The sequence below is a fragment of the Ambystoma mexicanum genome, chromosome 1q (genome assembly GCF_040938575.1).
Source record: "Ambystoma mexicanum isolate Mex_15411 chromosome 1q, UKY_AmexF1_1, whole genome shotgun sequence".
NCBI lineage: Eukaryota > Metazoa > Chordata > Amphibia > Caudata > Ambystomatidae > Ambystoma > Ambystoma mexicanum.
The window spans coordinates 101,027,474-101,040,700 of record NC_090922.1 but is presented as its reverse complement, the minus strand read 5'-3'; the positions used below and the strand labels follow the sequence as shown (position 1 = coordinate 101,040,700).

Below are 13,227 nucleotides of genomic sequence, written 5' to 3'. Positions count from 1 at the left end.
GCAGATCTTGGCAAAGGACGCAAGGATGGACATTTCAAAGAGGCATGGATACCACAGTACAGACAATCATGAGAGCTATATAGATTGGAAAAAAGGAGATGAAAAGAAGTCTAGTAATTGTCAAGGGGCAGCTATATGGGAACAGGTATGTGGCACATGGGTTTAGGTCTACTTGATGAAAATATGTGACCTTTTCCAAGTGGACCTATTTTTTGGGGTAGTTTTTTGGGTTGAAAAGCCGGGGGGAGAACCCCTGCACACCCATTTCCCCCTACCTCAACCTATTCCCTTCCCCTAATACTTAATTTCATTTCACCAAAAAATTATCCAAAAAATGTGGTTCAGTAGGCTCGAAAAGGACAAACGTTTTTCGATCAAGTGTGCGAATACCAGCACATGTGGTAACACAGCATAGACCACAACAGAGATCAGTGGAAGAAACAAACATGAGAGAACAGATGTGTAGGGCACATGGAGAGAGAGATGCAGAGATGGAGAGAGACAGGGCTGTTTGGAAGGGAAGTTGAGACTTGCCGGGTAGAAGAGCGAATAGGTATGAGTAGAAATATCTGCATGGGGAACTGGATGAACTATTTCAGTGAGAGGGGGAGAAGAGACAAATGGACATTGGCACATAACTGTGGTTGGCAGGGCTAGACACTGGGGTTGGCAGTGGCACAAAAAAGTCCATCAGAGGGGACGTAATTGATAAGACAAGGTGAATCAGTTGGGCAATTCCCCTTCACTGAATAAGCGAATGTTGCAAAATCTATGCAACTGCCTCCCCACACATTTTCAAGACATCAGAAACCACTGTTTTTTATTTTCACAAAACTCAAACTCCTCACTGGAAACAGGAATGACACCACTACTTTTCAAGACAGCATACATTACCCACTCAACAAATAAATAGTTGGAAACCTGTATGACCACAAACTATGGTCTAATTTCTAATATACGATAACCACGTACAATTTTTGAAAATCAACATTTATAGTCAAATTCTGGAACGTGTAGATGTCATGTCCAACCGTTGGAGTGTCTGGAGACGCTGGCAGCAGTTCTGACAATTGTTTCATCACGTTTCTCTGCACGTAGATCAAGCGGTCTAGTTTATTGCATCATCGCCGCTTTCATCTACGCTGCCGGAGCTCCCTCCCTCGCGTTGCAACCCTAGCTACTTGTTTGGGTCAGATGCTTGCTTGCATGTTCCCACTCTTGCTTGACATCCTTTCTTTTGCCCTCTTGTTCCCTGCTTTTCTCAGCTTTCTGCTTCCCTGGCCTCCCTCGCTTCTAGCCTCCAGTGGCTCTATTCCATCACAGAGTCTGCCACCTTCTACTTGCCAATTTTATCTGGATTCCTCTCTGGATACCTTGCTTTATTCTAGGAATCTTTAATGAGTATATTTTGGAAGTCAACAACTTTCCATCAGAAGAAACTCTCAGTACCTCTCTGGGTTTTTTGGGCTGAAAGGCGTTTGCCCTGTGTGGGGTAGTCTCTGGGGAGTCCATCCTGCTTGGCTTATTTCACAAGCAAGCGAGGTGGCCTCCAGCAGAGGCCGTCCACCTGTTCACTAAGAAGTACACTTTGCCGCCCTAAAGAAAAGAAGAGAAAGGACCGGACAAAGGGCTACACTGAAAGGCTCAGGTAAGAATTCTGAAATCGAAGAGAACTATATCTGAGAGTAAACCTGAGAGCAGAGTCCAACATATCATGGACCAAACACAAGCAGGATTCAGGTCAAAGAACGGAATGAAATCTACACAGATGTAAATTTGGGAAAGATCAGGCACATTGCCTCTGCTTTTCAATATATACTTGACCCCACTCATGCAACTTTACCAACAGAGCTGGACTAGCGTGCTACAATTACACACGTCACACAAATCATTTTCAAAATAAACTGCAGCAAGAACAAAGACACTGTCGTCTCTCATAGCCTTGGCTCAAGTGAATATATTGTTAAAGATTGTTACTCTAAAGCTAAAGCCAAAGAAGACGGAAATCATTATCTATTTACCTAATGTCTTTTCACAGAAAGCAGTTCCTACCTTGGCCTAGAGAAATAGGTACCTGCCCGGAAACATCAAAAGTGATCAAACACCTATGGATGGTTGTGTACAAGGGACATAAACTGGAACCAAATATCAAACCCGTTGTAAAGGAATGTTTGTACAACATACGCTTGGATAATACCTTTACTCACCTTTCAGTACAGGACTCTCGCCATCATATCACTGGTTTTCAACAAGAATCGACTGTGCCAATAGCACATACCTCAGCATGCTATATTACCAAATCAAAATCAAATATATACTTTATTTGGGTAAAGAATATATCCATAAAAGCCAGAGCAATCACAATCCATACACATTTAAAAGATCAACAAAGCAAAATAGCTACAATACCATCCCCACCATATGCAATACATTCGTTCGATTCTTCTAGCTGTTAGGATCAAATAAACAAGAAGCCAGATTACCCTACTACAAAACTTCAACGCATATAGATCAAAGTGGCAAGACTACTACTCAGACTCTTTAGAAAGAAACACAAAATACCAGCTCTAAGATCACCCCATTGGCTACCAGTCCAGAAAAGAATACATTTTGAAGCACTATGCATCGCTGATACAGCTCTGCAGGCCCATGGGGCAAACATCAAACAAGGAAAGATCATCCCATATCAGCAGAGGAGAAATGCTTAAATCCGGCATAGAAACCTTAAGCTATGCCAGACAGATGCACAGAGGGACGGCTTTAACATCACAGCCAAACTTGAAACTCCCTGCCAAAAAGAATCTGGCCTATCCAGATTCGCCTTAGATTCGCTAAAGACCTGACGTTTCAGCACATCTAACTAGTCAAGGGACCACCTCAGCCATCACCTGCTTACCTTCACACCAAAAAGCTGCTACTGTAATCCGCCTAAGACACCAACTCTGTGCACAGCCCAATGTATATGCTCTAGTGCCTAACAATAACCACTCCCAGTGAGATTGCAGCTGGGTAACCAAGAGATGCCAGTTGTGCTTCGTTTCACCATAATGCTCAGCAGCCAGAGCCCTACTAGGCATTGTACTCCGCATGCTTATCCCTTTTCAGTGTTCCTTTCTGTTGTCCCGCTCCCATCCAAAACGTACCATTGCACACTTTCAGAGTTAGTGCCCATACCAGGATGGCATAGGGCTTCTCCTGCCACAAGTTCTACATCAGTAAAGCACCTCAGGTGGATGCTCCAAACCTCCTACAGCGCACCCTCTGCTAACCTCCAGGTACGCACTTAACTTCTATATTCAAACGTACTACAGACAGCTCCACTATGCCCCACGCACATGGCAATATAAAGATTCCTACCACCAGACTCAAAACAACAACACTATACCCCTACAATCAACTTACATAAAACACCCCAGTCAGTGCATCATGGACACACAAAGCTGCCCTCTGGTGGCAAAACACCCCTTTGCTCTGGACAAATCACTCATAGAAACAGGGCCCAGGTGAGAATTTTAGGTACTTTCAACCTGCAGCCTTCAACGGTAAAGCTATCTTGCATTTGACCCCTCTACCCTGTAGCCTCACCCTCCACAGTTTCACATCAGCCATAGTGACTGTCTGGACACCATTCAAATGGCAGCTGTGCATGATATAAATCCCATTATCATAACATGCATACTTGTATCATACTAGAAACAATAAGCTATATGTATCCATTAGTGCAGCAGGCCATGGGTGAGGCTAGTGGGGCATATGGATGGAATACTTGTTTCAATAGACCAGGTGGGGTCTTTTGGAAGTGGATGAGGGAGGATAACAGCATGAAAGTCAGGGAGGATGGGGTGTCTAGAAGTGTGATGCAAGTGAATATTTGATCTGGATGGGAGAGGCCGAACCGATGGCTAGCTATGAAAACAGTGAGCAGCTTCCGTCCTTCTGCAGGGATCCACTGACAAGCCTATAAAAAAGGCGTGTGAATGTGGACTGTGTGTAGCAGCCGAAGACAGAAACCGGTTACAAATTCCTGCTGATAATCAGGCAAAACAGGAAGACAAATGGTGTTCGAACAGGGGAGGAGGGGGCAGGAAATACGCAGGGACCACAGCCCTCCCAGTGATTCGAGCCCCTCTAAAGCTAAATGCTGTTTTTTTGTCTTGTTTTAACCTATATGTATCATTGACTCGGTTTTTCAGTGCGTTCGCTTTTGTCATTTTCTATGGATGTAATGTAATTTGTTTTGAAAAAGTTGAGTTTGCTCAGCTAAATTCATTTCCAGGGCCTTTTTTGGTTCCCAGTCCACCCCTGGGTCTGGGAACGCGGGCGGGAATCCTAAAGCTTGTAGATCATTCCTTGGTTGCTAAAGGGTGGTGGTGCAATGGGGTCTTTAGTTGCGAGGGTCGCAAAATGTGTAAAGGATCAGTGCAAACACATATCTATTTGATGACAAAATGAACAGGAGAGCCTTTTTTAAGTAAATGCTTGTATGGCATGCTGTTACGGACATGAAAGATTAATCCATCATAGCTTACATGGGGAGCAGAGCGGGTTCGCTGTGTAGAAGTCTGTGAGCAGCATCCCCTCCGCTGCCATTCGGTCTAAATTGGGTGTCTCCTTGGAGGGCTGGCCGAAAACACCAAGGTCCCCCCAACCCATCTGTTAAGAAAAAAAAAGAGCAGACTGAAGCAAGGAACAAGAGTGGACATGCACTGTGCAACGGACTACTAACGATCTTTCGTCAACCCAGTAGGTTGTCTAGAGCAATGTAGCCTGTGGTAGGTAGCCTCCTTCTCAGTGACGTTATGAAACAAGCCCTGGAAAAATTCACTAAATGAACAAATGACTCAAACAAAACAAACCCAATTGTCTGTGTCACAAACTCATGAGTCTATTAATCAGCCTTTGGCGTGCACATGACCAACGCTAAGAGCAAATGTTTCCAACAGGATATAAGCACACAAATGCATTGCTAACAAAGCCCCCAATTACATTAACAACGCAGTCACGGAAAAGTTCCATCCAGACACCACAGATCAAGCAACAGCACTCTCCTTGCTATCCCATGATTTAAAAGCACGCGAGCGGGCGGCAGCAGCTTTAAAGTACTTGCACCTAGACACTGGAATGCTCTCCCAACAAACATCAATAACGACACCCCCGAAACCCCCAATTTTTTTATTTTTTTTAAAAATTATAATTTATTTTTGCCCCTGTCGCCATACATATGGTCACCCAAATAATATCGCCACGACATTTTCCCGGCGATATTATTTACGGCGACCATATATGTGGTGATATTATTACCGGATACCGTTTGAACCTGAAAATCACTATGCTGCTTCATGTGCGTTCTCCCTATACCTTCTGCTAAGAACTATAAAGATCCCAAAGTGTTAAGGAAATGCTGGTTTCAGATTTTGTATCCATTTTATTGCTATGGAAGAGAACATTGTAATACTGAACTGTCTGTAACTACACCGTGATACCTCAGGGTCTGGGCGTATGACAAATGTAATAAATAAATAAGCAGATTTTATAGACTAGAGCATATCCGTATGGTGGATTGACATTTTAATTGCATGCTATGTGTGGCCATATTAAATCAAGGTTACGTGCACCACCAACCCCGGTTTCGATGGGTATTTGAAGCCCCCGTTTCTCCTGGAAAGATACCACTAGAGATAAGAAAGGCACAGTCTGAAAAAGACATTGCTTAGGGGGAAAAGGGGAAAGTGCGAAAGGAATGTTACCTATGGAGTGCAAGACTGAACAAGAGGGTGAATCCTGATTGCCATATTAAATCAAGGTTACGTCCTGTAGTACGGCACTTAGAAAGCACAACAATCGCCATTTCCAAGGCTCCTTGGTGCACAAGCATCTCTCAGTGATTTCAAAGTTTTGGCTACATATCTGAACATAACATGGTGACATATCCTCAATGTATGGTTTAGGTAACATCATTTTAAGAGAGCACAGAGGAGCACCGAATCAAATGTTACATCTTCCCCATCTGCCACCAGACCCCACCCCAAGGCAGAGTAGAGTGACAATCATGATCAGCTTGACAGCAGTTCAGATGCACATATTTACAGTGTTCTCTTCTTCCCAGCAAGAATGTCTGCTTTGTGGGCTATGTGGGAACTACACGCAGTTAAGCAGGAAGTGCACCACCAAGCCCGGTTTCGATGGGTATTTGAAGCCCCCGTTTCACCTGGAAAGATACCACTAGAGATAAGAAAGGCACAGTCTGAAAAAGACGTTGCTCAGGGGGAAAAGGGGAAAGTGCGAAAGGAATGTTACCTATGGAGTGCAAGACTGAACAAGAGGGTGAATACTGATTGCCATACCAATACCCAAATCTCATCCCCTAAAATCCATATTTTCACCCCAAATCTTACAGAAATGAATCTGAATGTTAAATATGGGAGCTGGGGTGGCTTCTAAGATGGCCTCCTTTGTCAGCTGCTCTGGGACCCGTGACGGGAAACCGAGCTAACATGCCACCTGAAGGTACTGCGGAATGCTTTCTCAAAGGGGGGCATTGGTGTCAAAGTGGCTGCTCCTATTTTCTGGACATTGTTGTTGGTTCTGGAGAACCCCAGATCCCACACAGAAGAGTGAATCAAGGGCCAAGCTGCCAGAGAAGGAGATAAGATGGCAGCACCTGAGCAAAGAGACCGAATAGTGAGTTGCAGAGGTGGGGGTGGGTACGAGACTCTATATGTTCTCCCCTCCAGGGTCCACAAGAAAGAACCTGTATAGAGGAGACTATAGGCTGAGCTCACTGCTGACCCAGCCCGGTGCCCCAGCTTTTATTCTTGCATTGTATGGAGGTGCTTAGATAACAGGGTATTGCACAGCACTTGTTTCCGAAAAGGAACACAATACCTTTCCACCCACTGCGAAATGCCTAACTCCTTGGGTGGTTTGCTCCTGGTTGCCAGACAGGATTAGTGCTTCAGGAGCTTCTAAGTGGTAGTAACTTGTGATTGCAGAGTGAGGCAGCAGAAGGAGGCCCTTTTGCTGTGCTGCATTCCAAATAAAAAAGCATCCGGGGTAACAGGATCATTCCCACCTGACAGGGATATGACTAAGGAGCTTCACAGCGCAGAGTATGCCCTTGGGCAGAACATGCCCCGGTCTGCACAAACCACATAGGATACAGAGTTTCAAATCAGCAGACGGGTAACGATACTTCTGACCTGCATCCATGAGCACCACTGTTTTCTGCCTTCCTTCTATGAGACAAACGCACTCTTCCTGCCCTTCTTACAGAGCTGTGCACAGCCAGGACAAGATCATTGAAAGCGCGCAATAGATTACATCACACCTCACATCTCCAAAAAATGGTGGCAAAGGCGGAGAGTTCCTTAACTTCTATGGAGTCCAGGTAGGAAGTTCTGGAGGAGAACATTAAGGACATGGGACGTGAATTAGGTGGGCTAGGTCGCATAGTGCAACAAATGGAGAAGCTGCAGGTGGCAGGGTTCGTATGCAAGATACTTTGAAGATCGTGGATAAAATGGTGGCGTCCCATGTGCATTACTGACAGTTATCAAGGGCTTGGGGGGGGCTAGTGAACACTTTAGGTGGGTGCGAACATCAGATTCCTGGGTACCCCTGCTCAGGTAGATGCTTCTAAATTAGGAGTTTATAAAGTCCTTTTTTCGACTCACATTTGATCCCAGGTCCTCTGTGGGGCAGCCCTGGTACAAAAGGTGAACATACAGCAGTCAAGGTCCACTACTGGAGGCAGTGTTACAAGATCTGCATACAATAGAGGAATGAATGCGGAAAGGAAAGTGGCACAGATTAAAACTTTAGTGATAGAGGGTTGGAGAATACTCTTCTTCACAAATATTAGTGTTGACTTGCTGGCCAAGAAATGGTTTCATGCCATTTAATCGCCTGCAATTTCATCCCCTGTCATTTTAACGTGCACATTCCGTCGACAATGCTCATCGTTTGGGGGTTCCCCCTCAAACCCGCTCTCCACACTTATTTTTGGCTATTGCCTACCCGCCCAAACCCTTATCTGCCCTTTCCCACCCCCCCTAAAAAAAATCAATGAGCATATTTGTTGTGATATGCACGTTAAAATGCCAGGGGATGAAAATGCAGGTGATGAAAGGACGTTGTACCCAACAAATAGCCTGCTGTGAGAAACCAGAGGGTTTTCCCCCCATTTAATCACCTGGGTTGAGGATCTTTGGGGGATGGACTTGGGGAGCCCTTATGTGAGACATGGTATTCCACCTTTTCCTAGAGAAGTAGAGGACTAGGGAATATTCTGATATCTAACCCTTAAATTCTGGAAAAATTCCGAAACCAAATCAAAAGTCAGTGAAAAGGAAAAGGAAGAGAATAAGAAAATCTAAAGACAAGATTGGGCAAAACCTTTCTTTTGAAGCCAACACGAACCTATCCTCCCCTCCCTCTACTTTCCCAGGTTGTTGTGAAAACCAGCAGTGCTATTCCTTGCGATCCTTATCTGAGAATGATAAAAGAAGGAAAGGATTAAATACATTACACACTTCTCCCCAATAACATATCTATCCCCCCTTCCTCAACAGTGACCTAGCCAACAGCCACTCAGCCTTATTATACCAGTTAAGGCACACAACCATCTTTCCCGCCCCCCGCCCCTGAAGTATCACTCAAGTACTGTGATGAGGAAGAGGGAGTCAAGTGGAGTGCAGATTTCCTATGGGAAACACCACTATAGTACTGGGAAGAAGAAGATGCAAACAGAGGTACAACAGTATGCTCCATGGAGATGCCCCACTAACAGGGTCAGGCAAAGTCAGGCACTTGAAGTTGACTACATTCACCTGCAGCCTGTTACCACTCCCAGGGAGTATCAAGGCAGCAAGCTCAGAAGGCAAGATGAGCAAGTAGGGAGAGGAGCTGAGAAGCTATAGCTGCCCAGGACCAGCTGGAGGAGAGCGGAATGTTGGGATGCTGAAGATCTGCAAGGTGAAGCACGAGAGGAAAGTGTGGCGACGGAGCTGTGTCTCCAAGGACCCAGCAGAGTCCCTACAAGGGAGCCAGGAGGCTTGCTAATCCCTTTTGAAATTGGTAACCAGCAGTACTCATTCCCCTGGGCCAGGAAAGGAGCCCAGGAGTGTCTGTGGGGCAGGCTGTGAGACACTGACCTCAGACAGCAAAGATATTGATAAAGAAAACACAATCGGTGAGTGAAGCACAGTGAGAGCTCACTGTGTGTATTGAAAAGGATACAAAGTGGCAGAGTGATCGCGTGTACGATTACACATTCTTGAAAGACTGTGTAAGGAAAGAACAAAGTGTGAGCGAAATAGAGATCCTAAAGAGGGGAGCTGTGCGAGAAATGAAGTGGGAGCAAAATTCCCCAAAATAATGGTAAAGTATTGACGTAAAGCAAAGAGTGTTGGAAAAGCATTGGTGTGGCCTCCATGCAGGAGATTAATGCCGGAAGGCCGCATTGACCCCACAATGAAGGGATAAGCAAAATACATGCGTGAACTTTGAGACAAGTTGGTAACAAATATATGAGGGGGCAGGTGGTGAGACCATGACCTCAGAGGAAGTTGTAAAAGTGGGGTAGGGACCCCCCGAAAGAAGCTAATTGAACAGTGATGGAACGTTTGTGTTTGACAAGTTGAACATTTGTGTTAAAGAGAGTGGAACATTGTGTAATCAAAGAGGGGCTTGAAACTGAACTGTGGAAATTCGTTGCAGTTTCGAAAGTCTTCGGCAGTGGAAAAAGATATCGTAGATAAAACCTGGGGAAGGGAACTCCCACAACTGAAAGAAATTGTGTAACAAAGTGAAAACAAGACAGGCTTCAGTACGGCAGATGGAAACATGTGCAGAACAGTGGGAAATTGTGTGACAGGCATGAGCCCGGCAGAGGGAAGCCTATACAGTGAACTATTGGAAATTAAAAGCCTAAAATTGAACTGTTGAATTGTGCCAGTAAGCCAAAGTGTGCAAAACTGATAGAACTGTGCCATCCACCTATTTTTTGTTTTTCTTAAAAGACTCTGTAGGCTCCGTGAGGTTGAACCTGGGGAAGGGAGCAAGCACTAAAGCCATTCTGACATTTCTTTGAGACACAGGTTTCCTTTTGCATTTCCTTAACGCATTTTGTTATTTTATGAAGGTTACGTTTTCTTAGTATAGGCCTTTTTTATTTTGACCAGACCGACTTGGACGTATTGGTTATTGTTTAATGCCCGAGATTACTCCCATTTTAGTGTTAGAGGTAGGTAGGAATTCTTCCATCCCAAGCAAAACATTGAATAAAAGGTTTTCAAAACGTGTATCACTTGCGTCTGTGTCTATTGCTCGATACCATGCCTTCCTTACAAAACACAAATTGAATTCTCAAATTAACTGCTGTGAATGGTGCCGGTGCATCCGACGTGGTCTGGTCGCGGGTGCCGTTCCGCCCGCCAGGTCAGATCTGGCGGGAGAAAAGGCATCCGCAAGCAGAACTCGTAGTTTGCCGGTCCGGTAACAATGGTACCGGCAAGCTTACCGGTACCGTTGTTACCGGACCGGCAAACTTGGAATGAGGCCCATTGGCTTAAAACACTATCCACCCCTCGAACCGCCTTGACACCAACCTGCCATTCGGAAAAACTATGCCTCCCCTGCCTCTACACTTTCTCCACTAGATTAAAATGCTTACAAGACCAGTTCAATGCCGTTGAGCCCCTAAAGACAAGAAACACAAGTTATTTGAAGAAGCCCTGTTCCACCTTAACACTCATTAACATATAAGCTCCACTTTACCTTTTGAAAGACATTAATTAACACTTTGTTTCTGCACTCTTTGCCTGAGCACCTCTGTGGGTAAATCCAGAGTGCCCCTTTATTTTAAAGTCTGCTTTCTCTGGGTTTTCCCTTAGCGGGGTATTCCAGTATTGTTTTATTAGTGGTGCGCAATGTTGTTCGTTTTTCCTATTTTATAGAACCTTGTTTGGACACTTTTATTTTGTTACCACCATACTACTGATGCTTGGATTGCTTCTGTGCCTCCTGAAGAGTTAAAGCCTGCCCTCCGCCTACGCTGCCCATACAGGAGAAGGAGGTATACCTGACGGGCTGTGCCCGGTTTACCTATACGATTGGGATCACTGCTGGTTTAGTAGTAGTTTAGGGCAGAGTAGGTACTGTAGCCACTACTCACCACTGTACTACTGCAGAGCAGTAGTCATTTCGTCACACACGTAACTCAAACGAGGAATCAAAAGGCACCTCGAGTTGGCCCACATCAAGCATTAGATGATGGTCTTTGCTACTTGACCAAATGATGTGATATGGGGTTAAAAGACTGTACCATTTTCTTTGGCTGTCAAAACTGTAATCCCCTGGAAGCGAGTCTCAGAGTTGTACTACACTCCCTAATATATGGTTTATAGACTACAGTATTTGCTCCACATAGAGGTTTGCCAATTACTCATGGTGCATCTACTCGTGAGCCAGTGTTCTTAATAATAGGAAAGCGAAATTAAGGATGCACTTTAACCTGTGGTGGACAACAATGGGGCATTGAAGGGGACTGTATTAGGAGCCTGCCAGCTTGACTTCTTTTTGACTCCTTCCCCCAGCCTATGGGCTGTATGTAGCCAAGATATCGCCACCAGCTACCTAGTTTATGAGTAAAACAGTTGTGGGCGGGAGCTCACTGATGTTGTTGGGCAGTTGTGGGTTGGGGCCGCGGGCACTTTCCTTGCCATACATTGCTTTAGTTTGCCCCAACTCTCGTCCACATTCCAAGACATACAAGTGCTGTCTGCTGGAGAAAGAGCACCCTAGGGCGCAAGCCCACTAGCAGCACCCCACAGGCAGGAGAGCAGGAGCCAACTCAATTTTACTCATTTTATTAGCTTGCGAAGGATGAAATGCTTTACCAGGTCATCCGGGATGAACCTATTTAACCTGCAGTTTTCACACGGTTACCAGTCAAATGGTCGAAAACATTTGGTCGACACCATTTGGTCAAATTTTTTTTTTTTTTTTTTTACTACCCCTTTTTTGGGGGGGTCCCCCCGACAACCCCCCTTTTTTTTCTTTTTTTTCCCCCCACACGAAAACCCACAAAACACATATATATATATAAAAAAAAAAAAATTCGACCATTTGGCATTCGACCAAATGGTGTCGACCAAATTGCAGTCGACCAGTTTGTTGTCGACCAATTGACCGGACACCGTTTTCACACACATCCTTTCAAATTGTTTCAATCTATTTTGTCGGTTTAATTATTGAAGGATATATTAAAAGAATAAGGGCTGGTAGCATAAGTTTAATTCTGGAGGGGCAAATGGCAAAATCAAAACGTGACAGGTGCAAGGCTTTGAACAAATCATTGTCACCATCATTGCTCTAGGCACTGGGAGACAGCCTTCCAAACAATCATGTTTTAAGACGCCTGTGGAGAGGACCACCCGTACATAAATCAATCCTGGTCCTATCCACCTCCATTCCACAGGTGAATTCCATACCTGCACTTCTTATTTTTGTGCATTTGAGTACCTGCACTTCTCAATGCCTGAAAGAGAGCACTGGTACTCAACTATGTTGCGAGGGGAAATGAAAGCTTTTCACTTTACCGCAACTTAAAGGACTACACTTCTGCAGCCTTTGCTGTGGAAAGCAGCACCCCCTCCCTCCTCCTCTTACCCGCAGTGCCCATAATGTCTCCTTCGGGGCACACCCTGCAGAACAACAGGAGAAACAAACATGCATCGACTCTGCTCTCAGGACACCAGGCGTGGAACACCGTTCCCCTAAGTGGGCTTCACCTATTTCCATTGGTGTCCATTGATGGAGCAGGGGTTGATTTGGAAAGCCTGGGAAATTACTAAGAGGTTTGTTATTAGCAGTGCCTATTCTGATATGTAAATATTTAGTAATTGGAGCTGTGATGGAACGTTTTCGACCAGTTACCTACTGAATTTCATATTAGGCAATGAAAGCGAGCAATAATAAAACTCCCCTTCTAAAGCTTAGTTTACCGCTATGATATCTGCTATTGTCATTCCCAAAAAAGAAAGTCTCATTTAATATACATATTCAAACTTTAACACAATGGATAACAACAAACTGGAAGTTTATGTGACCGAGTCTCAGATATACTGCTTTAACAAAGTGTGTGCTCCTTGGCACATAATTTAATCTCAAATGGCATTGCCTGCAAACAACAGGGTGTGCCTAACTTCCATGCAAACTAGGATGGGC

General features: G+C 44.8%; 1 protein-coding gene across 5 annotated transcripts in view; it reads right to left on the bottom strand.

Annotated features, from left to right (window-relative positions):
* Nucleotides 1-13,227, bottom strand: part of GALNS (galactosamine (N-acetyl)-6-sulfatase) — a 613,875-nt gene that overhangs the window by 585,554 nt on the left and 15,094 nt on the right. For 4 of the 5 annotated variants that reach the window (XM_069635767.1, XM_069635758.1, XM_069635784.1 and 1 more), the window contains exon 2: nt 4,530-4,653. The exons of the other annotated variant lie outside the window; for it this stretch is intronic. In XM_069635767.1, coding sequence (XP_069491868.1) covers nt 4,530-4,653 — 124 coding nt within the window. The remainder of the gene's footprint in view (nt 1-4,529; nt 4,654-13,227) is intronic. 5 annotated transcript variants of the gene reach the window in all.